Source organism: Scyliorhinus torazame, chromosome 10 (assembly GCF_047496885.1).
Source record: "Scyliorhinus torazame isolate Kashiwa2021f chromosome 10, sScyTor2.1, whole genome shotgun sequence".
Taxonomy (NCBI): domain Eukaryota; kingdom Metazoa; phylum Chordata; class Chondrichthyes; order Carcharhiniformes; family Scyliorhinidae; genus Scyliorhinus; species Scyliorhinus torazame.
Genome location: NC_092716.1, coordinates 36,785,743 through 36,813,598, shown reverse-complemented (window position 1 = coordinate 36,813,598; position 27,856 = coordinate 36,785,743). Strand labels below are relative to the sequence as shown.

General features: G+C 42.7%; 1 protein-coding gene across 5 annotated transcripts in view; it reads right to left on the bottom strand.

The window, feature by feature from the left end:
- Positions 1 to 4,220: 4,220 nt before the first annotated feature.
- Positions 4,221 to 27,856, bottom strand: part of zfhx3b (zinc finger homeobox 3b) — a 594,034-nt gene continuing 570,398 nt past the window's right edge. For all 5 annotated transcript variants that reach the window (XM_072517941.1, XM_072517942.1, XM_072517940.1 and 2 more), the window contains 3 exons: positions 19,681 to 19,801; positions 12,167 to 17,608; positions 4,221 to 9,054 (listed from right to left, as the gene is read on the bottom strand). In XM_072517941.1, the coding sequence (XP_072374042.1) occupies positions 7,496 to 9,054; positions 12,167 to 17,608; positions 19,681 to 19,801 (7,122 nt within the window). In that variant the 3' untranslated portion in view covers positions 4,221 to 7,495. The remainder of the gene's footprint in view (positions 9,055 to 12,166; positions 17,609 to 19,680; positions 19,802 to 27,856) is intronic.

Here is a 27,856-nt window from a genome sequence, read left to right as displayed (position 1 = left end):
CGGTCCATCCTCGCATCTGAAGGATAAGGAAGAGAAAGGGCACAGTGGTCTCTAACTGCTGGGGAGAAAAGGGAAAGTGCGAATTTTACAGGTCTAACACCATGCGTGCATAGAGTCATAGATGTTTACAGCTTGGAAACAGGCCCTTCGGTCCAGCTTGTCCATGCCGCCCAGTTTCTAACACTAAGTTAGTCCCACTTGCTCACATTTGGCCCAAAAACCTTGTTCTCTGCATTCAACTGAGGGTCAGTGTGTCCAATGGCTGTGCTTCACCATCAATGCTGACGAACTGCAGCCCAGTGTCAGGTGACACACTTCATTGCCCTTTCTCAATTGGAAGGGGCTTTGGTTACCTTCCTACTTTCCATGTCTGCCCCCTGAGCCTGCAATGTCCTGCAAAACGAAAGGCAGTGTGTACCGTGTGGCCTCGTGAAAGATCACTAAGGTACGTTTGGAATAATGCTGACAGTGTAGAAAAGATGCTGGGGAAGTGCGGGGGGAATAATTTTGAAGACAGTAGCAGGTGAAGAGTGCACAAGCAGCAGTAGTGAATGGTCCAGTCTAGTCTACGGTACAAAAGCAAGATACTGTGGATGTTGTAAACCTGAAATAAAAATTAAAAATGCTGGAAACACGCAGCAGGTCGGGATCTGTGTCGAGAAACAGAGGGCACGATCTGTCGGCCATGTCGCGCCCGACTGGGATCGCAATGTTCCCGGTAGATGCTGGGAGAAGCATCCCGTGGGCTTCCCAGTAGCCAGTACACCTTGCGGGATCTACCCAAATCCCATGAGGCAGCGTGCCCAGAATCCAGCCCACAATGGGCGGGACCAGGCCATGCACATTTAAGTAGATTTTACACCTACTCGAGCGTATTTGCTCGCAATCTACCAATCTACTGAGGCTTCAGCGGGGCGCCATTCAGTACTGGTCCACACAAACGTGGACCAAGTGGAACGGAATCTGGGGGGGGCTGGTCTCCAAGGCCATCAAAAGCCCCTGGGTGCTCAGGGATAGGGTGGCCCCCTGGCTCGCCCCCTGAAACACAGCCAACCTGGCACTGCCTGGCTGGCACCTTGCCACAATGACTTCTGGCACTGCAAGGCCAACGGGAGCATTCCCAGGGTGTCAGTGGCAGGGTGGCATTGCGAAGGGTCAGGGCCTGAGAGGGGCCATTCCCATGAAAGGAGGTTGGAGGGGGTATGAAGGGTGTGGGGGGGGGGGGGGATGTGCAGAGCAGGTAAGTAGGGGCCTCTGGGAGGTTGGGGGCTGAGGTTGGGTGTCCTGGAAGGGGGCGGCCTGAAGATGGGGGTGGCTCCCTCAGGCACCCCATAGCGGGGTGTGTGGGGTAATGCCAATGTGTGTGTGTGTGGGGGGTGACATTGCCCGTGAGTGGGGGGTGTGGGGGACCCTCAAGCTCACTCAGAGATCAGGGCACCCTTTCAAAATGGCAGCCTGATCTCTGAGGATCCGGGCTGGCCAGTGAGTCCTGCTCCCCAGTGATGAAAATACTTCATCATAAGTGTGGGCTAAACTGGTGAAAAATTCCCCAGGGCCAAAGTCCGGGCGCCGGACGGGTGCAGCCAAAAAGTCCCGCCCTAATTGTGGTTAGACAGTGGTGGGGAAGTGCCTGCAGAGTCGGCGGGAAACTCACAGCAAAACCCACCACAAATGACACTTAGGGCCAGATGTTTCGGCTGTCCGCCGACTGGAAATTCCCGCCCGAAGTCAACGTACTTTACATGGTCCCCGCCCCGTCCGTGGCAATTTTCGTCGGGCGCGGCCAAGAATCCCACCCATAGAAACGTTTCCGTTAGATCGCGCCCAGAGTTAACTTTTCAGGTTAATGACCTTTCATCAGTAACCATTGGAGTACCTGACCTGTTGAGTGTTATTAGCAATTTTGCTTTTATTTTGTGTAATACTGTGATTGGAAGAGTGATACAAGAAGGGTAAAGAAGGCTTAAGGGCTGGAACTACAGGATTAAGCAGTAATTGCAGAGAAGCAAGTTGGGTGTCTTACCTTAATGGTCCAGTATTATTTAACTTCTTCTGGCTTTGCAAAAGTCCATGATACAATTCTTCTCACATTGGCCTGAAAAGTCACGTCTGTCGGCTGATACTGGGCAACTTGCCTTGACGCCCTCCTGCTATCTTTGGGATTGGCTCCTTCCTCCTCACCTCTTCAACCAAAACCTTGAGAGCGGCATCTGAGAATCTGGGGTCGGGCTGGGGGCTAGTCTTCCCTGCACTTCCTTTTCCTGCCATTCGCATGGTTTAGCAATGGTTCCATTCAGTAAAATCAAAGTGTAGCTGCCTTTTAAGATTCACAGGCAGTCTTTAAATGCTGGGATTTGATTTTCTGACCCCGATCAGAGGGAGAGTTGCCAATAAAAATGGCAAGTAGCGGCTGCAGCTCTCCAATCAAAATGGGCCACCTGCCCCAATTTTATTGCGTGCCTCACCAATGTCATTGGGCGCTACACCCATTTTCCGCCTGCTTTTGGCACAAGTTGAAAATTTTTCCCCCCAGTGTGTCTCGTAAAACTATGTTCACTCTGTCAAGTTTTATTTTATTGTAATTTTGCCAACAAAAAGAAATGCTTGACTGGAGTAGTCAAAGCTAATTCGAAAACCAGAGGAATCAGGTCAACGTAGCATAAAAAGCAACTGTGAAACGCAACTATTTCCTTCTTGATACATTTACCAATGCTGTTATAGTACTGATTTTATGGAAAATTATTTTTAAAGTGCAGCATGATACCAGCAATGTTCAGACTGGCAACCTGACAGCACATTGTAACCAAACCGGGGGGCGGCGGGGGGGGGGGTCTGCCACTGCTGGCTCAACTCTCACTCTTTGGGGCTTTGCATCAGCCATTATGCAACCACATTCCATTGGATAGCCTGGGAACTTCATGAACTTGTTTTTGAATCACTTTTGTGTTTGGAGGCCACCTTATTGCCTGTGCTTTCCTGGTGTTAATATGTAATTGATCTGGGGAGTGGACTACTTTGCTACTAAGCGATCTGTACTGAGCTAAAGCCAGCAATGCAGTTTTGGTCTGCCAGATGCCCATCGCATTCTACAGGTACTGGATCAGAGACTGGAATCTATTGTATAATTTTAAAAGTTACCCAGGCTCAGAAATTTTTAAAATGTTTGCTTTGTGCATTTATTAATAGTGAGGAGACCAAGTCCGTGCCAGACCTTTATTTTGAGAACTTGTATTCTGATTAAACTATTACATTAACTGGAAAATGTGTTTGCAAAAGTACACAAATTCGCTCCTATGATGTTGCCACTTTGCTGACATGTAACGTCATTGCACAATGTTGTCCACAAATTAGGCATACAAATTAATATTCCTCAGGTGACCTACTCAGTAACTTTGCTAGTTTGCCAACCTTGCCAGTAACTTGTGTCACTAGGCCATGATACTCATTCAATCCTGTTTGCCCTGGCTGCAATACTTACGCTGATAATGATCTCCACATGGTAAACACATGTTGTATTGCAACATATTATTACCACATGGAGATCAAAGGATTATTAGTATGACAAAAGAGGTCAGGTTTGATGCCGACTGGTTAAAAACTAAAATATTTCTACATATATTTGACTTGCGAAGATTGGAGCAGACATTCACTATACTACTTTAATGATCACCACCTGGTCAAAACAGGTGGGAATCTAGGCTCGTAATGTCAGAGGCATAGTCGCTCACCTAGCATTTTAGTAGACTGTGAATATAAATGGGGGAATTGGTTCGTGCAAATCTAATTCTGCAGTTTTGAAGAAGACATGTTATATATTACTGTGAAGCCTTTGCAACACACTGATGTCACAATGTTGCTGCTTTCATTGTGGAGTGAAAGATAGGACCAGCAGCCTAGAAATGGGGACTGAATGCAGTTTAAAACAGACCAAGGGGACTTCAGCCCAAATTGTGATATACAGTATGCACTACAAACATGACACGGTCAACACGTGGACATGTGCAGGTGTATGAAACCGCTACCTGTGGTCTTCAGGCTTTCCAGCAAACAGGTGGAATGGGCTGTGAGGCCTCCCATGATCTGCCTGCACCTGTATGAAAATGGCATCAATATCTCACCAGTACGACAGCATAATGTCGAGATTGGTTATCTTTTGTGTTCTTTCGAATGGGATCAAGAGTAATTTCTTAAATGAGTGAATAACATTACCAAACACAAGGTTTTGCTCATACTGGTTTTTTTTTAATGTATCACAATGAGCAAGAAACATACTTGATGAAGTATTTTCAAAGGAGTATATTCAATTACCATCTACAATCAACTTAACTATGACAACAAGGTTTGTGACAAAATTTTTAAAGTTCGAAATCCACGTGGTTGTTAGTTTCCATGATTTTGGTACAGTTGAAATTTTTTTCATTATTGTTACAGTAACAAAAAAACTAACAAGACTACATTATAGAAAAAACATCAAGAACATCATTTTTGGTTTAACTTGCTCTTTTTTGTACATTGCAAGGCTGGAGATACCTCTTTCACCTCAGGGTAATGTTTCCAAAGTTGCCCAAGATGTAAAAGTCAATGCTGTTCACAGTGGGCAGTTTCTCCACAAGAACGACAATAATCTTCTTTATTGTCCAAGAACTTAGATACATCAAGTATGCTGACTTGTGTTAATGCTTCTCTTGTCTTATTCTTTTTCCCCATGCCACAAAAAATGGACACTTTTAATGTGGCATCATTCTCATTGCTTAAAGCTTTGGCCACATTCATATATAGTTAAATAATTTTTTTTCAAAAAACTGCTCAGTGCTTTTTTCCAGCTCCGTGTTTCAGTACTGGTGGTGCCTTTAGATGCAAATATGTCTTGTCCACTTTTCACCTGTACGTCTTGCTACGTTTAACTGTAAAACCTGGGGTAGCCTGACCCACACAATTATTAGTCTTTGTAAATGGTAGAGTACAAGTGCTACTGAACAGACTTTGGAAACAAAGGTCAGAGTTCCAAGAAAATACAAACCAGAAAATTGCACCTTAAGAGGCCATGTCATAGTATATAAAGATAAAAAACATAAAACAAACCAGTATTTAAAATATAATGCTAGTGTTAAAATGTTAACAGTTAATATGAGGAAAATTATATATGATACAGAAACATACTAACATACAAATTAACAGTTAAATGCCGAATATATTTCATAGAATCACATCAAAAACAAAACAAAAACAAAAACTGTACAACCTTGGAATAAAATTTTTCATCTTGTGGGAGCTATTTTCTCTTAACCTCATTTAGAAAAGATTTTGATTTTTTCCGTTTTTTGAACATTATCGGATATCTTTATGTAAAATAGGCCTACTTTTAAATGTAATTTAAACTTCTGTCACCTCTGAAACTGAAGAGTTACACTATCTGCATGTAATTATTATAAAAAAATCATTTTTGCACTGTGCACAAGCCTGATTATGAATATGTACAACAGCTTATTGACTACTTCAAAAAAATAAAAAATAAAAAACAAAAAAATTTTTTTTAAACAAAACATCAGTCCCTGCAACAAACTCCAAGTTGATAGTTTGGAATGAACTGGAGTTCTGCAATTTTTATTGGCTTTTGACATTAGTAAAAGCATCAGCCAAACTGAACCATGGAAAGGTGTATTCACAGTCTAAAAACGTTCCATTTGCAACAGAAAGATGAAAAAAGGAATATCAAAAAAGCAAGGGCTAAAACTGATTTATTGGTTTCCAGTAAAGCTTAGCAAAAAGCAAGGTATAAGCAAGCATCTATTGTGTGACTACAACATTTGCAGCAAAAAAAAGATTTTGTTTTTTAAAAAAGAGTTCAGACCTTTTTAATGCTAATTAAGTTTTGACATTAATGTGACTACAGAGATGTATATAACACAAGTGCCCAAATAACAAAGACATTTTCTTAAAAGATCACTATCTGATATTCTTGGTAGTAGCAGTGCCTTCTAACCACCACTGCACTTATTCCACAATACAAGGACAAACCTTTAAGTAAAAAGTTTTTTTTGGTATTTTTATTTGTTTTGTCTTAAGCCACTCCTTTGCTTGCAGAAGAAGCAACGGTAGTGACCTGGATATTACCATTCCTTTTTTGTTAATTTTTTATTAAATCAGAAGAACAAATTCTCAAGTATAAAGATGCCTCTTTTCATCTTTATGCACCAATGGTGAAAGTGTATGTCTTTGGATTTTGTTAAAGCGCGAGAATTTTTTCTCTTATGACAAAGAAAAAAATAATAATTAATCTCCTCCCTCCCTCCCCCCCAAAAAAAGACCAGACTGCCGCCACACTACACAAAAAACAAATGTCTGCTTCATCGGAAAAATTTCCACAGCATCTACAAAAGCAGAGAGGTAAGTGCACAAAGGTTACAGACACAGGTAAATAATCAGTATGTTCCTTAAAGGTTCACAAAAAAATTGAAAAGGACCCTATCCACAAAAAATCTTTAAATTTACTTTTTTTTCTTCCTTCTATAAAACTAGAGCAAACCACCTTCAAAGAGGCAGGTGAGCGTTAAGGAAGGTTTCAAGGTTGGAAGTGGAAGGTGGGAAAGGAAGGAATACGACAGAAAAGCATAGACCAGTAACTTGATTCAATCTACCCTATAGGAATGAACAAGACAACATCAAAATGAAGAGCTTTCTGTTGGACAATACAAAAGCTAATGTACACAAAGGTTTTCAATCTACCATACTGTTTAGGTCATTTCCAATGCAACAAACTACTCAACACCAAAATGTTCATATCTATCATAAATACAGAAAGTTAGTTTTTCTTTTAAATTCGTTGTTATCTCAGCTACAAGTCCTCAACACTCTTGTGTTTTGGTGGCAATGGGAGTGCTTAATTATCCCTCAGATTATACAGCAGAAGAGCTATTCTTTGTAAATCCCCAGTAAGATGTGTTTAATATTTTAACTCTTTTGAATACTTTCTGCCCGTTTGAAAAAAAAAATCTTCTTCTGGAACAAAAAAAATAAAAAACAGGAAAAACAAACAACGAAAAAGCAAAGTATGATTCTGAAAACAGAACAAGGTGTGAGCTATTGACCTGAGAATACAAGACATTACATTTTAGCTAGCCATTGGTATCCGAATGCTTACATAGCAAGAAATCTAAACTGTAAATGGTGGATTGTCATCCCATAAGGTACATGCTGACATCTGCTGTGCTATCAACTTAGGGCATGTTTGCACTGGGGAAATAAAGGGTTTCAGGTTCAAAGACCACTGTAATTAAATTGAGGCAGTTCATTGCTTTCTGGTTTTTGTCATTGCTCAGCTAACCATAGTACCTTCTAGCAACCAGTGTAACAGGTTTAGATGTTGCCAGCATATCAATATGAGACAACAATCCTGAAAGATTTTATTTTTTTGGTTAGAAGCTTTGGAATTGCAGTTAGTCTTTTTTGAAATTGGTTTTTTTTTTTTTATTAATCATATTGTCCATCTTCAAGCTTACAATCTGAAGGTGTCCATTCCTACACTAGTCAGACTACTGTCTCTGCGGCAGCTGGGGTCATTTGGACCCTCCAGCGGGCAATCCAGGCCATCTGACTTTTGGCTGAGCTCACTGTCAGACTCATCTGAATAGCCGTCTGTTGGTATAGAGGTCTGAACCCCTGAGGTGCTGCATGAACTTGAGGTAACTGTTGAAGATGAGGAGAGAGAAGGTAAAGAAGAGGGCTTCCTGACTGAGGCTCGGGAAAGAATGTTAGGCCAAGATTTTATGGAGGCATGGGGGGACAGGCTGGAGGAGGGGCTGTCGTTAGAGTGAGTGGCAGACTGCGAGGTAGATGCGGTGTTAGGATCGGGGAAGCAGGCTGAGTGAGGTAATAAACTAGCGTGCTCTTTGGCGTATCTTGCTGCTCGTTTGATTGTTCTGTGTTTGTGCAAGGTTGACTCGAGATGTTGACTTAGAGCTTCATCCCCGCTCAGTGTAGTATCACAGGCCAGGCAGTGGTAGGTGCTGGTGGGGACACGAAGCACCGTCTCTTGCAGATTTATCACAGACTGACCGAAGAAACATATTGACTGCAGGTGGCCCATGGCTGTCTCTTCATCAGTGAAGACCATCTGACACTTGCGACAGACCAACTTGTACTGCACCTTTGAAACAATGAACAGGTCAAGCGAGTCCGTACTTTTGCTTTCTGTTTGTTGCCGTTCTTCTGATTTTGAAAGGGATGTTTCTCTGGGAGCACTGGCTTGCTCTTCTGTTTTAATAGATTCTTTGGCGGATTCTTTATCTGGGGAAGCTGTTAGTTGTGGGGCGGGGACTTGGCTTGGTTTAGGCTGCTGCTTTGGCTGTTGCTGCTGCTGCTGTTGCTGCTGCTGTTGCTGCTGTAGCTGTTGCTGTAACTGTTGCTGTAGCTGCTGTTGTTGCTGCTGCTGCTGTTGCTGCAACTGCCTCTGTTGCTGCTGGAGGGCATCTTGTAGACTTTGCTGATATTGCTGATATTGCTGCAGCAAAGAACCTGGTGACAGCCCCATCAGAGCTTGGGACAATGCTGGGTTGTAGGGGAAGAGACCCTCCATCCCATACATTGGTTGTAGATATCCTCCTTGAAGGGCTCCAGGAATCTGTGGGGCGTAATACGGAGAAAAGCCTGGCACAAAGTAGGGCAAAAACTGGCTGGTGAGCAGGGCAGGCGGATCAGAAGCCAGTGCAGTTTGCAGAGCTTGAAGCTGGGCTGGATCGACCACATACTCCATGCCGGGAAGAGGTACTGATGTGCCAGCACTGTTATCATTTTTCTCCTTGTTTGCAGTTGGCATAGGGTCCGTTTTATCTTTCTCCTTTTCTTTTGCCCTCTCACTTTCTTTGCTTTTACGTTGTTCGGGTTGTTGTTGCTGGGTAGCCGATGCTGGGCGTGGAGTCGTTGGGGTTGTCTGTGTTGGGGCCTGGGATGTCAGTGAAGTAGCTTGCTTGCTTGGCAGTCCAGCAGTAGGAAGGCCTGGGGAGGGTGCAGTTGAACCAGGAATGCCCAAAAGGTTAGGTTTAGGAGAAGTTAAAGCTAAAAATAAATACAAAGCAGAAGAAACATAAACACTAACGGATCCACAAAAATGCGCTGGAAAAATTTTTAAAGTCTGTTTTTCAATGTATACAACATTTTGCAGAATAATTACTCCGTTTTTTTCACGTGTGTGCCTTGCAATAAGAGTACAATATAACAAATGCAAGTGGGTCTTTCATTTTTATGAGCCAATTTTGAGGCCAAGAGTAATATGCAGCACGATCAGAAAGTTGTGCAGAGGCACACAACAAAATTCTGATGGCCAGGTTTTTGCACTGTTGCCTTTAGAGCTTCCACAAGTTCACCAACCAATGTGCAAATCCACTTAATTGTTCCTCTTCTTGATACTTTATTTTCTTCCCATTCTCAATTTGGAACTTACTTCTCTAATTCCTTCACTGACTTGCAATGCATCATCATCCAACTTAGACACATACCAGTGAGCTACTCTTAGGCTTTTGCTGCACCTGAAGCAGGGATTGAGTAATTCAAAGGATGTGGGCTTCACTGGCCAGGTAAGCATTTATTGCCCATTGATAATTGTCTTAGAGGAGAGTTGATGGTGAGCTGCCTTCTTGAACCACTGTGGTCCACGTGGCGTAGGTACACCCACAGGTGTACCAGGGAGGGAGTTCCAAAATTTTGACCCAGCAACCCAGGAATGAGAGCAGCACACTTAGGCTTGCCCTCCTGCCCAGCTAAAGAATCTATATCCTTCCTAGCACATTTCTTAGATATCTTACTGGTGTTTCGGCACCAGCTGGACACAAATTATTGTTACTCATAAACCCTAATAATCATGGAACAGCTGTTAGTAACGTACATTTGGTAGTCTGGGTATAACCATAATTTGTAAAATTTGAATTAAGTTTTTAATTGATAAATGCAAAAGTTAGTGCAGCACTGAAGGAAACAGGTCAAGTGATACCCCTGGCATGAGCTCAGTTAGTTTGTCTCAAATGCACCCCAAACAAGCCCGTGGCTTGGGAAATGAAAGTTAACCAGAGCTCAGCTCCTCATCAGAATCTAGTGCTGTAAATGGGCATGTGTGGGTCATAGGTAAGAACTAGGTCCAACTGAGCTACTTTAGCTGTCCCAAAATGGAGAATTCAGTGCCAACACTTACTGCGCAGCTGCATCAAACATGGATGTGAAGCATTAGAAAACCAGCAAAGTCAGTGTGGAACTTTATCCCAGTCCCTCCACTTTAAAAATGGGAGCAAAACAACAAATTTGAGCCCTAATTTTAAACAATTACCATCTTAGAAATTCATATATTTTAATTGCTACAATGGTAAGAGATCACTGAAGGACTATTTATTTTGAACATTTTGTTGGGTTAATCATCAGAGTTTTGCAAGCAAGTAACAAGCAGATACAAATGTGGGCCAGAATATGCAAAACCTGTCAAAATATGTGGATTAAATATTAGCATCTCATTGTCAGTGGAAAACTGTGCCTGTAATAGTTCAGTGCCAACTGAACTCACTTGGCATTAGAAATGCAATTTAACAACACGGTGCACTGAAATTTGACTAAGCAAACCTGATGAGCAGTAAAATCCACTTAATGCAATCTGTAAGCATTGTCCATTTTGGTCATGTTGGGAGGGAGCCTGTGACTTCTCCTTCTAGAAGGCTAGTGTACTGAATCTCAATAAAGGGTTTCAAGTGGGTTCCTTGGCACGAATGATATAGCTTGATGGATGTGAATATCTTAACACTAACTGCTGATTCAGTTCCACAGTCTGATGATGTGCAAGTAAAAGGCTTAAGTATTCAATTGTTTCAATTTGTACTCCGAGACATCTTATGTTATTCTGATGATCATGGTGGCATTATGAAATCCCTACAGTATACTCAAAATTAATTATCAAACTAATAACCATTTCTCTGGCTGCACCTAAAAAGAGGGTTGATTCCATCTCTTGGAGAACTGTGATTATTCCCTTCTGCTGCTGTATTTGGAAGAAGAGTTGGCAATCTTCACTACTTTAACTTTTCTCCTCTGTTGAATGAGGCATTAAGATGTTCTAATGGTTTCTGTTGACTTCAGACAAGATTGAACACAGAGGGACACTGACAAAATAATGCAATTATTTTGCAAAATACACCCAAGATCTATTTCTAACTTTAAAAAATTCTCATTTATTTCATCTGTATAATTGTAGCTTATACAGTGCTGTAATTGAAGCAGCAATGGCTCCATTAAATGCAAGGACAGATTATACATGGAGCTGAACACAAATTGTTAATGTAGTATCTTGTTGAAAGCTATTTAGTATAACAGTAAAATTTTATTCTATATAATAGAAAAAAGGCGAGTCGCATTAGATCAAAAGATTTTCTTCTTCGCAACCTGTTCCATTTAACCATATTATGTTGATATTTTGTAATAACAGTGCTACTATTTTAAATGTAGATGCTGAAGCTGACAGGATCCTGTTCCAAAGAAGTGTCAAGTACCCTGATTTTATTAAATTAACAAATATGAGTCTATGTCAAGTTCATACCTGATTCACTACATCATAAAACTAATCTATGGGCTAGATTAGTGCCAATGTTGCAAAGCCTGTCAACAAGTCAGCTCCTATCAGTTTTCACATTGGAGAGATTATTCCATCAACAAGTTGTTACTTCAGAACGATAACTGAATTGGCTTGGTTTTGCGGTTCAGTTTTATTGTATGTTCGTGTGGTAAAAGTAAAAGTGTAACATGCATGGAAGGGACACTTTCCATTTTGCATATAGTGGATGAAGCACTGCCAGGTCAGGTTTGGCTCATCCTGACAAAGTACCCCAGTCTCAGAAGAGCATCTTCCAACACTTAATTTTCCATTCCCCACATTCTATTCTTGGTGCCTTCCAGAGCAAGATTGCAAAGAAATTAATGTCAAATGTGTAACCATTTGTTGCCATGGATTTATACCCTCTGCAATTTGTATTAATCTTTTTAGTAACAGCCTTCAGAGACAGGACACCTTCATCCTATCTGTTGGGCTGGATTTGACTCCAGGTGATACAAGTTAAATTTGTATGGTCGGCAAATATCAGATTGAAATCTACCAAGAAAACTACATTTGCAAACTTAAACCATTAATGCTACCCACCTGTGTTAGATGAAGTAAAGCCAGGTAAAGATGAAGGACTGCCCACACCTGGCAGTAATACAGGTGAAATCCCTGGCAATGTTGGGTAGGCAGTAGGAAGATTAAGAGCTTGTACTGGTGGATTATCAAACAAGCCTTGTTGCTGAAGTGTTTGCTGCTGTGCCGTCAAACCAAGAACCTCATTAGCCTTCTTAATACGGTCTAGTTCTTGTTGAGCCATTAACCGGCGGACAGTAGCTGGATCAATGTATTCAACTTCTTTGTCCAGCTGACTTCCAATGGTCTCCTTCACTTTGGAGATATGCTGCTGAGAAAAGATATGGTCTCGCACAGACAACCGGGCACTATACTTGATGCCACACAAAGTGCACTCTGCTTTGGGTCCGTCATAAGACGTCTGGTTGATACCAAAGTGTTTTGCCATATTCAGCTTGGATTTCTTCTCCTTAGCCCTAGCGTTCTGGAACCACACTTGAACAACTCTTTTTGGTAGCCCTATTTCATTTCCCAAAACCTCGCATTCCAGCATGGTTGGTGTTCGATAATCATTAAAGCAAGATTTCAGCAGCTTTAGTTGGAGATTTGTCATTTGAGTACGGAAGCGTTTTTGCCCTGGACGTTCATTGTCCATAAGCCTTTGCAATGTACTGCTTCCACCAGGGCACGGTGAAGAGGGATCAGCGAGGCTTGATGTCTCACTGTAGTCAATTGTATACTCATTTTCCAACTCTTTAGCGTAATAGCTTGGTGATGGACTGACCAAGCCAGATGATATCCGGTCATCATTTTCTTGTATTGATGATTGGACCATACTCTGAAGACCCTCTGTTTGATAAAGGATAGGTTTTGATTCAGTTATTATTCCTGTTGCACTGTCATTGTCTGCATTAGCTTCATCTCCGGTTGTAGTGTCAGTAATAGCTGTGTTGACCGAGGAACAATCATCATTATCAAGCCGAGTTTGGTCAAATCCCAAGCTCACTGAAGAAATTGTTGGACCATCATAGTCCTCAAGCCCCTCCATTTTGATAGATGATGGACTGAGAAGAGCTTTGGGTGAGAATTCTCCACTTTTGTTCACCGGTGACAGTGTGGCAGACTGACTGTCACTGTTTATCGATGATAGCTGGGCAAAACTAGAGCAATCCGTCGGATCTATCTTCAATAGATTTCCTCCGTCACCATCAGTTGACAAAACAGAAGACATGATCAGGCTGTACCCAGCCCGTTTAGCTTCATGCCAGTGGCGTGATCGGATGTGGGCTTCCAGTGCTGTCTTAGCTTTAAAGAGGGCCCTGCAGAATGGGCAGCGTCTGTGAGCTTGTGCAGGACCGACAGCTCGAAACTGTCCTTTTCTCTCCCGAGCACGGGTGTTCTGAAACCAAACTTGAACAACTCGTTTTTTGAGGCCGACCTCATGTGCAATGTGGTCCAACATTTTCCGCGTAGGATTTGAATCAAGTAGGTATTTCTGATAGAGGATTTCCAATTGTTCTGGGGTGATGGTGGTCCTTAAACGCTTATCTCTCTGGGGTTCATCGCCATTGTTTCCACTATCATTATCTCCGGGACTAACACTTGCCTTTTCTTCCAGTTTTCTTTTTAGTGTGTTCATAGCGGAATTTGGTGTAGACGGTGAAGAAGCAGAGCTTACTGGGATCTGAGGTAGAGTTCCTGAAAGTATCTGACTGGCTAGCAGAGGGTTAGTGGGGTCGAAGAGCATGAAGGGCATCTCTATTGGGCGATCTAAGAACTGAGGATGTACAAATTGGTTTTGTGCAGATAGAAAATGAAGTTGCTGATGTTCTTGCCAAAGGTCAAAGGTGGGAAATGCCAGTTTGCATTGGTCACACTGGTAATGAATCATCTGCGGAGGTAGGCTTCCAAGCTGTTGTGGTGTCGAAGTGTGAAGGGGATTTAAAGAAACGTGGGGAAGCGGAGATGGGCTAGGGATGGCTTGGGGTACAGAGCACTGCTGCTGTGACTGTGGAGGCGATGAGAGCTGTGGAGTCTTCTGCTGTGTTACCTGCGTTTTCTGATCTTGTTGCTGCTGCTGTGCCTCAGGTTTTGGTTGTAACAGCTTCTCTTGTGAATGCTGCTGCTGTGTATCAGGAGATTCAGGCTGCTTTGGTTTCTCATCAGGTAACTCTGGGTTAGAGGGACCTTCCTCTTTCTCAGTTGAGGTGCGAGGCATATTCCCAGAAATTACGTTTGCTGTTGCCGTTGAGGATGAACAGACAGCTGAGGTCATAGGAGTGCTGCAAGATGAAGCAGAGGGTCCTGACATCTCAGATGCATCCATGGAGTCCTCTGTTTGACTGTCATACTGACCATCATCATCTTCATCTTTATAGCACAGTTTTTTTTGGTGTTTAATGAGGTCAAATATACGTTGAAATACCAAACTGCATTTTTTACACTGGTAGTTCAAATTATTTGTGCGAATGTAACGATCATTTGACAGCTCACGACGTTCACCCTCCTTTCCATCACCCTGATTCTCATAGTTTTTGCGTGCCTTCTGTCGTGCATTTTGAAACCAAACCACAATTACACGAGTCGGAAGGTTCAGCAAATTAGAAAGTTGCTCAAATTCATCATCTTTTGGATAAGCATTGGCATCGAAGAAATCCTGCAAGACCCGCAGCTGATAGTCAGTAAATCTTGTCCTAGTTGATCGATTGCTTCTGTAATACTCAGCTCTTGCAGGTTCTGGAGAGGGAGGCTTCGATTCTGCCTTAAGATCTTCAAGTGATGTAACAGGAGGATTGTTGAAGTTGTATGGTGAGTCTTTGTTACGCTGTCGTTCTTTAAACAATGTGTTTCGGAACCAGTGCTTTATTACCTTCTGTGGCAACCCTGACTTGTCAGACATTTCTTTGATTTGGTCCTCATTTGGTGAATTATTTATGTCAAAGTACCCTCGGAGGATTTTGAGCTGTTCATCTGTGATGCGTGTCCGTGGCCGCTTGTTCTGCTGCTGCTGAAGCAAATTGGGGTTAAGCTGTTGTTGATAAAGCTGAGCCAGGTCGGCAGGATTTGGATCCACTGGTGTTAGCTGGGAAGTGATTTGTGGCGGTAAAGACTGCAAAGGCATCGACTGCAACAGAAGAGGTGAAAATATAGGCAAGTCCAATGGCATGGAGAGCTGGGAAATTGACACAGAGGGCTGTGAGGTTGAAATAGCAGGTGGTGTGTGAGGGGGAGCAGTAGACGTGAGATTCTGAGCACTCGACGGCTGAGGTGGTGCTGGTGGGGGAGGTGGGGGTGGCGGTGGGGGTGGTGGTGGTGGAGGGGGTTCAGGCGTTTGCGGCCTCAGGGGATACAGTTTATCATAGTTGTCTCTATACTGTTTGGCGAAATGCTCAAGCTCGTCAAATGGTAAAAACTGCTGATGCACATGCTCCTGGTGGCTCTTTAGGATTAAAATATTAGAGAATAATTTTCCACAAGTATCACACTCCAATTTGTCCACATTATCATTCAAGCCATTCTTACTTTTCTTCTGAACTTTTTGTTTGTTTTCATTGTACTGAATGACAAGTTCAAACCCAAAGTTTTCGAGCAAGGCTTTGGTGGCATTCCCACGAGCGTCAGAGGGAATTCGAGGAGGGAGTAAGGAACATTCATTACCACTGTGTGCAGTTTGATCTTTCCTATCTTTGGATTTATGTGCCTCCATGGAAATTTCCCTTGACATCAACCCTTCATCAGATTTCTCTGAATTTTCTTTGTCTTTGTGCCCATCTTTGTCTTTGTCTTTTATAACTGCTTTTGGTTTCTTGTCCAGCTGTTGGCTTTGTTGAAGCAAATGTGTGTGTTGCTGTGTTAGAGAAGACTGCTGCCCTTGTTGCTGCATCAATTGGTGTTGTAGATTTTGAGTATGGGGTTTCACATCTTCAAGTAAAGTATTTGTCCCGGGCATTGTCAATGTAGCACTGCTCGTTGGTATGTTGATCTCTGGGTTCAGTTGGAACTCTGTTCCAGGAATATAAAATGGAAATAATAGCTGTTGTTGCTGGAGCTGCAGTAGAGCCTCAGTGGTCATGGGAAAATGTGGTAGTAAGGCTGGATTGAAGAGCTGGGGCTGGAAGAGAGCAGCCTGCTGAAGTTCTTGTTGGAGCTGAGCCTGAGCCTGAGCTTGAGCCTGAGCCTGAGCCTGGGCTTGAGCGTGAACGTGGGCCAAGGTCTGTACCTGCTGCTGCTGCGTCTGTTGCCTCGATGTGATCATATCAGCTATTTTCCTTTTGCTGGCATCCTTCTGTTCTAAAGATGTGGCAATGCTGGTTGCAACAGAGTTGCTAATTGTACATGCTCCAATGGAATCGGCAGTGATCTGGCTTCCGCTCATTAAACCTAAGCTAGAGGTAGCACTATATGTAACTCCATATCCACTGCCACTTATGCTAATGTCAGCATTACCATTACTATTGCCAATTGAATTCGGACTAGATGTTGACAATCCTAGAGGAGTATTACTGTTACTACTGGTACCGCCAGCACCTCCACTGCTACTAGCAGCTTCTAATTTTGCTGCTCGTGCTTTGGTCTGGTGTAACACTGATCTCATATGGATCTCAAGGGTTGAGCTTTGGCTGTAGGCCACATTGCATGTGTTACACTTAAAAGGCTTGTTATCTGGACTGCTCGTTGGCTCAGACTGACCAGTAGTAGATTCCTGAAGTGCCCTTTTCAGCTTGTGCAGGTGGGACACAGAATTGTAATGGACAAGCAAGATGTTCTTCTGTGTAAATGACTCCTTGCAAACGGTACACTTATAGGGACGAGAGGGATCCAAGAATTTCTCCATTGTGAAATTAGGGCCTTTCCTAAATGGCAGAGCCCGTTTTGGCTCCAAGCCAGAATCTTCTGGAACAGATCCAGAGTCACTTCCGACAGGGCTCTGTTTCTCATCAGAATCACTTTCCTCATCTTTATCTTCATCTGCCCCCAGAGCTTGATCTTCACCAAGAGATGCATCAGCCAGAGCCATAACTTCACCATTGACTGCAAGCCCACTATACAATTGCTGGATGTCACTTTCACTCAGTTCCAGGTGGCTCGTCTCGAGGTGCTTTTTCAAGGCTTGAAAGGTACGGAAGCTGCGCTGGCACAAACTGCACATAGTGGCAGCTCGAATGACATGGTACTGAGAGTGCAGTTGGAGTTTTTCAATGGTCTTGAAGGCTAGGCTACACTGATTGCAGCGGTATTTGTAGACATGGCGATCTGATACAGGTAGTTGGGGCCTTTTTGCATGAATCTCATTGAAATGTGCCTGAAGTGCAGTGGAAGTCTTAAACAACTGGTTACATCCTTTCTTCCAGCACAGGAACCCAGCATCATCCTTCACTAAATTCTGGTCAACAGAAGACTTTGGTTCCATGCTACGCTCTGTACTTTCCGAAGGTACACTGCTCTTTTCTGGTGGATCTGATGTTTCTAATGAAAACAAATTTAATGAGAACTATCAGTGGGTAGTGTAATCTCTAATAAGTCCCACTTCTAACTTGCTTTTACTGAATATGAGACTTTTAATCGCCATATTGACTACAAGTTTAGATTTACAAAACCATTTGTGCATTGTACCTCTCAATACCAAAATACAATAAGTTACTACTTCATTAAAATACCTTAAATGTTTTATAGTAATTTGTATTCAATGATTTTAGAAACAGATCAAATTGATATAATTTACTGGAGTTTACTTTTCTTATCCTTGAGAAACCAATAACTAGGTCCAATAGCCATATCATTTACGGCGGTAGTAACGTTTCTGCTACTTTGCATTCAGCTTTATACACACCCATGTTATCAATATGCTAGTCTTCAATATCACACATTCATTATAAGATCATTTATCGTGCTTTGAGATTCATCTCATTTTGGCACTGTGCTGTAATGCGGTGAAATGGCTATACAACCAGTTTTGAAGCACAAATTGGGTTTTGAAGCTGGCACCGATGTTTTTATGAGGCAATGCTAGGCGCATGTAATAATATTAATTGCTAACATGAAACTGCTGTTTTTGTTAGCACTCTGAATCAACACCCAATAGAAGAACATTTTCCAAAAACAGTGGTGACTCCATAATCTGACATTTGCCAAAGGTAGATTCTGATGGAATAACAAGCCTGGATGAACACAAATCAGGCAGCCCTTATTCTAATAAATTTATAGAAATAACTATTTTGTTTCCCACATTAAGGGATACAATTCCAATAAATATAACTCATTCTACTAAATACTTTGGTGTTCAAATTCAGAATTGCTAGCTGATCGTTTCATTCACTTTGTATTGCCATTGAGATTCACTTCCTGCAGTGTGAATTCAATACATTTACCACAAAAGATAACATGTGCCACCTTTGTGGAGCAGGAGCTGCAGAAGTAAAACAGAAATGGCATATTCAATAGTGAAGGAGCTTAAGGGGTACTACTAGAATGAAGGTGTCAGAATAAAACTACTGATACTGATCTGAACTATAAAATTGGGATAACGTTGAAATTCAAAGGTGCAGGAATACTGAAGCTTAGAATACAAAATCATGTTTGTCAATTGATAACTTTTGGTCATAGAAATATTTCAGGACACAATCTGACCTTAAAGAAAGTACAGATTATGGGGTTCACACTGATAAACAGATACAAGGCTCTACATTAACTTTCAGAATACTGACCAGTGGAACAAGATAACTTTTAATTCATTTACCCAGAATTGCTAAATAATTGGCATTGGCAAGAACAAACCTCTCTTTGTGGATGCACTAAATCTAAAGTAATACAAACTAACTCACTCTCGTGACACACCCACTCAACTGTAAATACTGTGGGGTTAATTTTAACTTGTGGGCTGGAGCGTAAAAAGAAAGATACTGGACAGATGCCCAACATACACACTGTACAATTTTCCTATCCTCTGATTCAGGCTTTTGGAAACATATTATCACCAATATTTGATTGGCTAAACACACAGACTCCACACAGAAATGTTCCATCCAATATCTGGAAATTTTCATTTTGCAATGTTGCCCTAGAGGAATCCAAGAGTAGAGCGTTTGTCAAGGTAAATGTGATGCATATCAATTTCAGAGAATCCCATGGTGGAGGGGGAAAAAACATTGAGATTTGCTCTTTGTTAACTTACAACTCATTTAGAAACTGATCTGAATCAGGATTTTCAGAATTTTGTGTGTAATATCCTTATCAACGTTGGGTCATTTGTTTATATATTGCCTACTTATGCAAGTGATGGACAAACCTTGGCTAATATGAGACGATGCTTACTTGCCCTCAGCAAGTGAGCAATGGTTAATGTAGAGCCATGAGACATTAATAATAAACAATTAAATCAATATGCAGCATTTGATCTTTTCTCTAATAATGCAGTCAATACATTCTATAGCTTGACTTGCGTGGAAACAATAATAGTTCAAGCTGCAGAATGATAGGTACCGAGCAATGCATTTTATAATGGAGTGATTTACCCATATAGCTGTTATTAACCAACATACCTAGTAGTTTTGCGGTGTCCTCTGTATTGGAGCTTGTTGCGGTAACCAAATGGCCTTCTCTCTCTGGAACAGTTGTAGGGAGAAACATGGTGCTTGGCATCATCATCTCGGGCGTAGTTACCTACATAGAAGAATTTTAATAATTTAGGAAGATGCACCTAATTGGTCAATCAGGCTCCAACATCACATTCTGAGCTCAGTACATAATGTTGTTTTTGAAATAATGCCCCAAGAATACAAGTTTCCTTGAAGAGAATAAGATGAACAATACAGGAACGATCTACACCTACAAAACCCCATAGGTCCTGTTCTTCTACAATTCATACATTGATTATTGACATTTTTTAACATCAGAGAGCCTACCTGACTTCCAGAAAGATTGTCATTAAATCAATCCTTCTTAAATATCTATTATACTTTAAAGTATAAGTCATTAACTGGAGAACTTAATGGGGAACAAATAGACACAACTTTCTCCAACTTGATTATTCTGGTAAGCCAAATTAATTAATGGTTTTAAATGTCACATTTTTCCAAAATTACAGTAAGATTTCTCATTGTTGAATTAAATACCCTCATTTTTTTAGTGGAATGCTAATTGTCACAAGCAGCTTTTCCTTCAGTGCTCTCTGTTTATTGCCCCTTTTATTTTGTTCCTTCTAAATTTCTAATATAAGGCCTACTTGCCTGTCCTTCTCCCCACATTGTTACTTTACTGAAGACAAGACATTTAAAAAATTCAGAATTAGATTCGCTCCCCCTCCAACCCCCTCCACCTTAAGACCAAAACTGAACTTTTTACAACTCTCAATCTTTCCTTCTTTCTAAATTTAGAGACCATTAAAATTCAAGTTTCGTTTCACACAATGTTGACTGATCATCTTCCTGATTAATCTTATCCACCCTAGTGATGTCCTTTGTTAAAAAAAAATTCATTCATAGAAACGTTAAAAAATAGGAGCTGAAGTAGACCATTCAGCCCATCGGGTCTGCTCCACCATTCAATAGGATCATGGTTCATTCTCTATGTTAGCTCCATATTCCCACATTCTCCTCATATCGCTTGACGCATTTACAGTCTAGAAATTGATGAGTCCTTCTTAAATATATTCAGCAACTTGGCCTCCTTGGTAGAGAGTTTCCCAATTTCATCTGAAGAAGTTTCTCCTCATCTCAATCCTAAATGGCCAACCCAGTATTCTGAAACTGTGACCCCTTGTTCTAGACCTCCCAGCCAGAGGAAACAACATCTGCATTCCAGTCGGTCCAGCCGTGTCAGCATTTTATACATTTCAATTAAATGCCCTCTCATTCTCCTAAATTCCAGTGAATTCAGGCCCAGTTGACTCAATCTCTCCTCATGCGACAATCCTGCCATCCCAGGAATCAGTCTGGTTAATCGTCACAGCAGAGTGCTATTAGGAAGGGAGTTCCAGGATTTTAAACCAGTAGGTTTATCAAACATGATTTCCCTTTCATAAATTGACTTTGCATAATCCTGTTGATATTTTCTAGGTGACCTAATAACCCATCCCTCATGATAGACTCTAGCAGGGCAGCACGGTGGCGCAGTGGTAGCACTGCAGTCTCACGGCGCTGAGGTCCCAGGTTCGATCCCGGCTCTGGGTCACTGTCCGTGTGGAGTTTGCACATTCTCCCCGTGTTTGCGTGGGTTTCACCCCACAACCCAAAGATGTGCAAGGTAGGTGGATTGAACACGTTAAATTGCCCCTTAATTGGAAAAACTGAATTGGGTACTCTAAATTAAAAAAAAAAAAATTTAATGATAGACTCTAGCATTTTCCCTACTACTGATGTTAGGCTAACCGATCTGTGATTCCCTGTTTTCTCCCTTCCTCCCTAAAAAAAGGGGTTACATTTACCACCCTCCAATCTGCCAGGAATGTTCCGGAATCTACAGAATTATGAAGGATGACAATCAATGCATCTACTATTCCTATGGAAATCTCCTTTAGTAACCTGGGATGTACATTATTATTTTCCTGGAGATTTGCAAGCTCTCAGTTCCATCAATTTGACCAGCACTTTTTTTGAATAATATTAATTTCCTTCAATTCCATCTTCTCACTAGACCCTTGGTTCCCTAGCATTTCTGGGAAGTTACTTGTGTCTTCCTCTGTGAAGATAGAACTGAAAGGTAGTTGCTTAAGTGCTCTGCCATTTTCTTGTTCGCAATTACCTCTTCACTTTCTATCCCACTGAAGAATTCTAACATGTATGGCTACTATTCCCTAAAGGAGCCCACACAACAAGATTATTAATTAACCCCTTCTCTTTGCTTAATACCATAGCATCATGGGATGTGGGCTAGGTCAGCATTTATTGCCTACCCCTAATTTCCCTCGAGAAGGAGCAGGTGTGCTAACTGCTTGAACTGCTGCAGTCCATGTGTTGTAGGAACACCCGCAGAGTTGTTAGAAAGGGAGATCCAACATTTTGACCCAGTGATAGCGAAAGGATGGCGATTTGGTTCCACACATGGTGTGTGACTTGGAAGGGAACTTGCAGGTGGTGATGTTCCCATATATCTGCTGCCCTTGTTCTTCTAAGAGGTAGAGGAGTGCATCTTGGACACTGCTGCCACTGAGTATCGGTGCTGGACAGAATGAATGTTTTAGGCCTTGGATGGGGTGCTTATCAAGGGAGATGCTTTGTCCTAGATGGTATCAAACTTCTTGAGTGCTGTTGGAACTACACTCATCCAGGCAAGTGGAGAGCATTCCATTACTCTTGACTTGTGTTTTGCTGCAGAATTCCTAGCCTGTGACCTGCTGTTGTAGCCACAGTATCTATATGACTGGTCCAGTTCAGTTTCTATATTATGGGTTTTGGCCCTCCACTTAAGACTTAAAGAATAAAATTGTTACGGTTGAGCAATGACTCTTCTTTTGTGCAGGTGAAGGGCCTGCTTCGGTGGGTAAAATTGTCATCAGTTTCTCTATATTTTCAAAGATGACTGCTTCTTGCGTGCATAGAGTCATCTGTTGTATGGAGCCTGATTGCAGACCTGCATGTCTTTCAAGTTTGCCTTTTTTAACTGCTGCCTGAATTCTCTGCTGTTTGAAGGGAACACCACTTCTTGAGATTGCTTCCCAGGTAGTTTTTATTGTACATTTTTCTCTCGGTCAGTGGTGGATATGCCACTTTTCCTGAGGTTCGCCTTCAAGGAGTTGTTGAACCTTCAATCTTAGGCTACTTCACAGGAGGGCGTCCAAGATTAAGTTGTAAATACAATGAGTACCTTAAGGATTTTATCATCTGTCACTACATGTCCAATCCATTTGAGTTGAGCTCTGATGATGATTGCTTCAATTTCCCACATTTATGCTTCATTTTTGGACACTCTGTCCTCCCATTTGATACCTATGATGTTCTAAATGAATCACATGTGGAAAATGTCCAGCTGCTTAATGTGTCTGGAGTAGAATGCCTACAGTGCAGAAGGAGGCCATTCGGCCCATCATGTCTGCATCCTTGGAAAGAGCACCCCACTTAAGCCCACACCTCCACCCGAGCCTCGTAACCCAGTAACCCCACCTAACCTTTTTGGACACTCAGGGCAATTTAGCATGGCCTATCTACCTAACTTGCACATCTTTGGACTGTGGGAGGAAACCGGAGTACCCGGCGGAAACCCACGCAGACACGGGGAGAAAGTACATATTCCGCACAGTGACCCAAGCCGAGAATCCAACCCAGGTCCCTGCCACTGTGAAGCAACAGTGCTACCGTGCCACCCTATAGATGCAAGTCTTTTTAATTACTTAGGCGTACTATACAGAATGCTGAACGGATAGCTTTCACAGCACAACTGCCCTACAAACTGACCAATAGAGAGGTGCACTATGTTCAGCAACCTATTGACATCGACAAGTTTAGGTGCTCCACTGTACTCAGAAACCAGTATGCCTGACGAAAATCCAATGGAAACACTAGAGAGGTTCATTATCAACCGGTGAAATATGCGGTAGGTAGGTTTTGGATTACACGCCACACCACAGGGCATTTAACAACTTATCTGAGAGACAATACCCTTCGCCCGCACGTGATAATGGCACAGTGGGAGCTGAGGTATTCTGACTAGTGGTGATGCGATCCACATAACTGCTCAGCAGATTTGAATCCCTCAGGCAAACTGCATATTGATTCCTTTCAGTCAAATACAACGTTATTGTGACAAGGAAGGATGGGTCTATTGCATCAGCAATCTTAACAGTTCTGAGGAATTTTGCGTGTCAAGATAGGGGAGCGTTATCCTAGCGGCAATCCAATATAGAAGCATCGTTTGTGCAAAAGTAAACCTCTTCAACACTTATTTACATGGTAATAAAACATCAAAATCTGCAACACAGAAGTCATTAACTACACAAATTGGTAAACATGGTAATGGTAGCTTTTCTGAGCTAAATGGGCGAGTGAGATAACCTCACAAGGAGCAAACACTTAAAGATTCGTTGAATAATAATGGTCTTTCAAACTGCATTTCTGCAGGTGAATTCCAGTTGGAAAAATAATATTTGGACATTCTGATGCAATATTGAAATTAGAATGTAAGCTTTGGCTGCCATGAGGCAAAAATGACTTTTGTACTTGAAAGGTGAAAGTCAATCATGTGTGAATGACAGCAAGAATAGACAAAAATTCATCAACTCTGTTATTACACAGAACCTATTTAATCATAATCAGTGATTAAGTTTAGAGAAAGCAGTGTGGCTGCACAGTGCTTGCCTTCACTTTCATTCAATTAACTGTTGAAAAATAATAATCAAGTTCTCTTGCTACTCCGCATTTTAATCAGAGGGCACATTTTACAGCTGTTAACCCTTTTGCAAAGCAATATCTGAAGGCCAGTCAGCCATTTGTCAACAGAGATCGAAATGTTGAATTCTGAGAAGTTTTAAAATTATGAAAGCAGAAGGTAGCTGTACAAATACGATGGGAGAATTAAATTCTTACATTGTGTAATATTTTTCACATTTTAACAGAGATTGCGTGCAATGCGTGTCTGTAGTACAGGGGAGATGCTTCAGTTTGGGAAACTTTGCATCGCTGGCTATAAACCGGCGAGATCAGTGGGAGTGCTGAGCTGCAGTCCCTATGGAAATAGCAGTGGTCCAATGGGAGCTGCGATACTGCCCACTCTCAGGGTGTCAGTGCATCTGCCCCTTTGTCACCTGCCAATATAAACCTCTGCGCCAGAAAGGCAACTGAGCAAGACTGCCTGCCAGCCAGAAGCCCAGGTTCTGCTGTCTGCCTCAGTATCCCTGGCCACAAGCACCTGAACAGGCTCCACATGTGCAACAGAATCAAAAGACTGGTGAAAAGGGAACATGAACCCTATCTGCTGGAGGGCTTTTTGCCACTTTTCAGGGAAGGGGATTGGGAAAGTGTCAGAAAGCACTATTCTAAAATCTACTCCCTGCTCTGTGGAGCTGCAGTGTGCTGTTCTGCCCACCAAATCTACCTTTTCTGTTGATCCCTCTTGTTGCTGTGCCTCCTGCAGCTCCAACCCTCTTTGCATTGCCAGGTTCATCAGATTGCTGGAAACTACAATGATGTGATCCACTTTGACTGAGCCGCAGTGTAGACAGCTCTGCGTGATCCAAGCACCTAAATCTTATCTTTTAAAGGCAAATGGCATGCTTCTGGTCATCCTGTGACCCTGACTGTACATGAGATGATCAGGTGTGGCAGGGTCATGGAGGGCTATCATCAGCAATGTGTTCGGAGGTGCTGGGATCATGTCTCCTTGCAGCCATCCTCTGATATCCCTGGTGGATGTAAGCGCCCCAAAGGGAATAGGCGAGTGCCACAGGATTAAGGTGTCATGCCAGCTGCTGCCCCATGCTTGCATGTTCTTTCTGTGATGATAGCACACCAGTTGAACGTTGCGGAATGGAAGTCCTTCCAGTTCACAAAGGCTCATGATTCAGCTTCCGGTTACCTGGGAGCTGAATGAAGGCAGTCTATTATTCCCGAATCACAAGGGTAGCCTGCCACTGCTGCCGATCCTGGAGTTCTCACAATCTGAGTGTCGGTGTCTGTTAGGGACGTAAAGTACTGATTTGTCTGGCAAAGGGGGCATTTGGTGAGCTGCTTAATGCATCTGTGCACAGCAGGTTGGGAGAACATGGAATCAAATGCTCTCAGAAAGCCAGAGTAGTTTCAAGGGGCCGAATAGCCTTCTGTACTGAGACCATCCTATGACGCTATGAAGCACACCATCTCCTCTGCACTGCTCATGAAGAATATCCAAGAAACTAACTGCTGTCCAATAGACACTGCAGCCTGGGCAAAGCTGCTCCTATCACATGCAATGCCCTAACAGGCCCAAGTTGTTATTGAAGGTCCTATTGCTTGTATTTCTGGCATGAAATTGAGGAAATGGATGCTGCCTGACAAAAATAAACCTGCCAGAGCGCCATTATGAGCATATTTATATTATCCATATTCCTTCTTTACAATAAGGTCAACAATTGAATTGGTAACAAGTGTGTGAAGTTCAGAATTAAATTATTTTAATGGTGTTTACTCACTGAATGAAAACTGGTAAATTTACTGGGTAGATCCACATGAGGTATTCTATATGCTTAAAGGGACCATGTCTCCAGGGGAAATATCGATTCAATACATTTCTCCCCTGAAGAAGCTGAGTCTGGATGCAATATGAATCCAGGAATTTCAGCAGTTTTCAAGTACCTCTCAAACGTGACTATTTCGCCTGGGTGAGGCCAGGTGACGGGTTTTAGCAAACTATTCGATTATGCAGGGCATCACAGCTGAAATGATCTCATTTACCAACTCCACACATACAACACCTATCTCTACACATGTGACATCCATCTCCATACACACATCACCCATCTCCACACATGCACTTTCCAGAAGGGCTTACTGAATAGTGATCAGGAACAGAAACCTGCATATAATTTTCGTCTTTTCACCCAGCAATGCTGACATCACTGGTAGAACGCTGACTGAGAACCACGGCTCAAATCAAGGACATACTTAGCCGGAATAGCCCATGTCCACAGTGGCCAGGCAGTAACACTCTGAGCCACCAGTGTACATGGCAATACATTGGGGCACGATTGAACTAATTGGGAACAAAGCTGCGTGATTCCCAGCACGACTCGCGATGTATAAGGGGCCTCAGCGGGGAACCCGCGGCCAAGCCCTCGCATAGCCCCGTTTTGCACACTGAGGATCTCTGCTCGTCGGAACTCCCCAGTGTAGCGAGAGATCGGGACGCCGTTTTTAAATGGCGTCCCCATCTCGGAGGCACCCAAAACAACCCCCTACCCCCCAGCCCGAACGCACTATGGGAGTATCCTGGCCCCCTCCCCTCAACACCCACGCAGAGCATCCCTGGTCTGATCACGCATGTGCAAAAATGCCAGCTTGGTACCTTGGCAGTGCCAACCTGCCAGTGCCTATGCCAGTGCCAGGCTAGAACTGCCAAGGTGCCAGGCTAGCACTGCCAGGGTGCCCTCGTTGCATAAGCAGTACCAGGGAACCACCCTGGCCCGAAGGAATGCAGCCAAGGTCTCTGAGGCGAAGGGGATGAACCCCAAAGTCTCCGTACCTCAGGAATCTGCACACTAGAGTAAGCCTAGCTGCTTTGCTCTTATACGCAGATTTGCCAAAAAGTGATTCCGCCCACAATGGGCAGGGATTGCGTTGGATCTCGCGAGGTGTTGTGGGCCGGGTAGATCCCGGCTTTTACCGGCCATGCTGCGTCGCGGTAAGTCGCGTTTCGGGTGCAGCGTGGTCAGTGGATCGCGCCCATTGTTTTTCTTTTAAAAATACAACACAAAACTTGTCTCCGAATCAGATCTTGAACTCCAGAGGTGAGATGAAAGTGATCTTCTTGACATCCAGACAGCATTGAGCTTTGTCACACCAAGGAATCCTAGTGGAACTGAAGTAAAGGGGGAAATAAAGTAAACTGATTAGGGGGAAATGCTCCGCTGACTGGGGTCATACTTGCTACAAAAGAAAATGGCTGTGATTGTGAGAGGTCAACCATCTTAGCCTTGGGAATTTGTTCCAGGAGCTTCGCAAAACAGTGTCCTAGGCTCAATTATCTTCAGCTGTTTTATCAATCATATTTACTGCATCATAAGGTCAGAAGTGTGGCTATTTACTGATGATC